At 41.7% G+C, this 3,115-nt stretch overlaps 1 protein-coding gene across 1 annotated transcript; it reads left to right on the forward strand.

Annotated features, from left to right (window-relative positions):
- The first annotated feature begins 405 nt into the window (after positions 1–405).
- On the forward strand, positions 406–2,686 carry LOC133036929 (uncharacterized). Its single transcript, XM_061113708.1, has 6 exons — positions 406–574; positions 662–772; positions 1,013–1,857; positions 1,912–2,076; positions 2,264–2,329; positions 2,417–2,686. The coding sequence occupies exons 1-6, from the start codon at positions 406–408 to the stop codon at positions 2,684–2,686; spliced, it is 1,626 nt and encodes a 541-aa protein (XP_060969691.1).
- Positions 2,687–3,115: the final 429 nt, after the last annotated feature.

Below are 3,115 nucleotides of genomic sequence, written 5' to 3' on the forward strand. Positions count from 1 at the left end.
CTGAAGATGAATTGACGGAGCAAGAGGGACAAGATGTAATGGGTTATGTGAAATGGCTAGACTCCTATGGGCCATTGAACAGAAGGTATTATGAGGAGTTGGGAGCAGTTCCAAAAGAGCTGATGCCATGTACTGAAAAACCTCCAGAACTTGAATTGAAGGTGCTTCCTAGTCACTTGAGGTATGAGTTTTTGGGTGAAGACAAAAAGCTGCCAGTTATTGTGTCAGCCTCTCTTTCTGATGTGGAAACTGATAGACTGCTGAGGGTACTACGAGCTCACAACAAGGCCATTGCTTGGACACTGGGTGATGCCAAAGGAATCAGTCCTTCAACTGTGATGCACCGAATCCTGATGGAAGAGAATGCCAAACCAACAAGACGCACAACGTAGACTCAATCCACCTATGAAGGAAGTTGTCAGAAAAGAAGTAATCAAGTGGTTGGATGCTGGAGTGGCCTATCCCATCTTTGATAGTAAGTGGGTTAGCCCGGTGCAAGTGGTTCCAAAGAAAGGGGGAATGACCGTGATCAAGAATGAAAAGAATGAGTTGATTCCCACAAGAACAGTCACTGGTTGGAGGATTTGTATTGACTATAGGAAACTCAACAAAGCAACCCGAAAAGATCACTTTCCCTTGCCCTTCATTGATCAAATGCTAGACAGATTGGCGGAGCAAGAATATTACTGTTTTCTTGATGGCTACTCTGGATACCACCAAATAGCCATAGCACTTGAAGATCAGGAAAAGACTACTTTTACATGTCCCTACGGTACCTTTGCTTTCAGAAGAATGCCATTCGGATTGTGTAACGCCCCTGCTACTTTTCAAAGGTGTATGATGGCTATCTTTTCAGATTTGATTGAATCTTGTATTGAGATCTTTATGGATGATTTCTCGGTCTTTGGCTCCTCCTTCGATCATTGTTTAGAAAATTTAGAAAAGGTGCTAATTAGGTGCAAGAAGTCTAACTTGGTGCTAAACTGGGAGAAGTGCCACTTTATGGTAACAGAAGGAATTGTTCTGGGACACAAAAATTCAAAAGCAGGAATTGAGGTGGACAAGGCTAAAGTTTCAACAATAGAGAATTTGCCACCTTCAGTTTCTGTAAAAGGAGTAAGGAGTTTCTTAGGACATGCTGGTTTCTGCCGACGATTTATTAAGGACTTCTCAAAGATCTCCAAACCATTGTCCAGTTTACTTGTTAATGGCGTTTCATTTGAGTTTGGAGAAGATTGCTTAAAGGCATTCAAGGTTCTAAAGGAAAAATTGATTTCAGCACCAATTGTCACTTCACCAAATTGGGAGTTGCCTTTCGAGTTGATGTGCGATGCAAGTGATTATGCAATCGGAGCAATCTTGGGTCAAAGGGTTGACAGGGTGTTTCACACAATCTACTATGCTAGCAGAACCCTGAATGATGCTCAATTAAATTATGCCACTATAGAGAAAGAGATGATGGCAATTGTGTTTGCATGTGATAAGTTCCGACCTTACCTAATTGGGAATAAGGTTATTGTCTATACAGATCACTCAGCAATCAAATACCTTATGACCAAGAAGGATGCAAAGCCGAGATTGATTCGGTGGGTACTTCTACTTCAAGAGTTGGACTTGGAGATAAAAGACAAGAAGGGCACTGAAAATCTGGTAGCAGATCACCTGTCAAGACTAGAGCTGGAAAAGAGTCAGAATACGAAAGATGTACAGATAAATGAGCAATTTCCTGATGAACAACTCTTTAGTGTGAGGGAAAACCTGATGGTACCGTGGTATGCTGATTATGTCAACTTCTTGGCGGCAAAAATAACTCCTCCTGAGCTTTCACGACAACAATTGAAGAAGTTCTTTTCTGAGGTGAAACATTATTATTGGGAAGAGCCAATCCTCTACAAGCACTGCGCTGATCAGGTAATTAGAAGATGTGTGCCTGAAGAAGAGATGTATTCTATCCTAAATCATTGTCATGCTTTGCCATGTGGAGGACATTTCAGTGGGACCAGAACTGCTGCTAAAGTGTTGCAGAGTGGATTCTTTTGGCCAACACTATTTAAAGATGCTAGTACCTTTGTGAAGGCATGTGATCGTTGTCAACGAACAGGTAATATCTCAAGAAGAAATGAAATGCCTTTAACAGGAATCTTGGAAGTGGAATTGTTTGATGTGTGGGGGATAGACTTCATGGGTCCTTTTCCTTCATCTTTTAGCAATCAATACATCCTATTGGTTGTCGACTATGTGTCAAAATGGGTTGAAGCTGCAGCTACACCACAGAATGATGGTAAAACAGTTCTCCGCTTTCTGCAAAAGAACATCTTCACTCGGTTTGGTACTCCTCGAGCAATCATAAGCGATGAAGGGAGTCACTTTTGCAACAAACAGTTTGAAGCACCCCTTTCTACCATATCATCCCCAGAGTAATGGCCAAGCTGAAATTTCTAATCGGGAGATAAAGATGATTCTAGAGAAAACAGTGCAGAGATCAACGAAAGATTGGGCAAGAAAATTAGATGATGCATTGTGGGCATACAGGACTGCTTTTAAAACACCGATTGGCATGTCTCCATATCGGTTGGTGTTTGGAAAGGCTTGTCATCTGCCGGTGGAGTTAGAACATAAAGCCTTCTGGGCCATGAAGACTCTCAACATGGAATTGAAAGCTGCAGGAGAGAAAAGGCTACTATAATTGAATGAACTAGAGGAGTTTCATAATGAGGCCTATGAGAATGCAAAAATCTACAAGGAGAGAACAAAGAAGTGGCATGACCAAGGCTTAGTAAGGAAGGAGTTTCAATCTGGGCAGCAAGTGTTATTATTTAATTCAAGGTTGAAGTTGTTTCCCGGAAAGTTGAAGTCAAGGTGGTCAGGACCATTTACCGTGGTCAAGTTATTTCCCTATGGAGCTATGGAGTTAAAAGGTGAAGGTGTAGCAACTTTCAAAGTTAATGGAGAGCGTTTAAAGCTCTACTTGGGAGGTCAATTTGACCAAGCCAAGTCCGCCATTATTCTGGCGCCTCTCTAGACACAGCTCAGCGTCCGGCTATATGACGATAAAGACAGCGCTCTTGGGAGGCAACCCAAGTGTTTTCTTTAATTTTTTAAACTTTTTGATTAT

Source organism: Cannabis sativa, chromosome 4 (genome assembly GCF_029168945.1).
Source record: "Cannabis sativa cultivar Pink pepper isolate KNU-18-1 chromosome 4, ASM2916894v1, whole genome shotgun sequence".
In the NCBI taxonomy this organism is placed as follows: Eukaryota; Viridiplantae; Streptophyta; class Magnoliopsida; order Rosales; family Cannabaceae; genus Cannabis; species Cannabis sativa.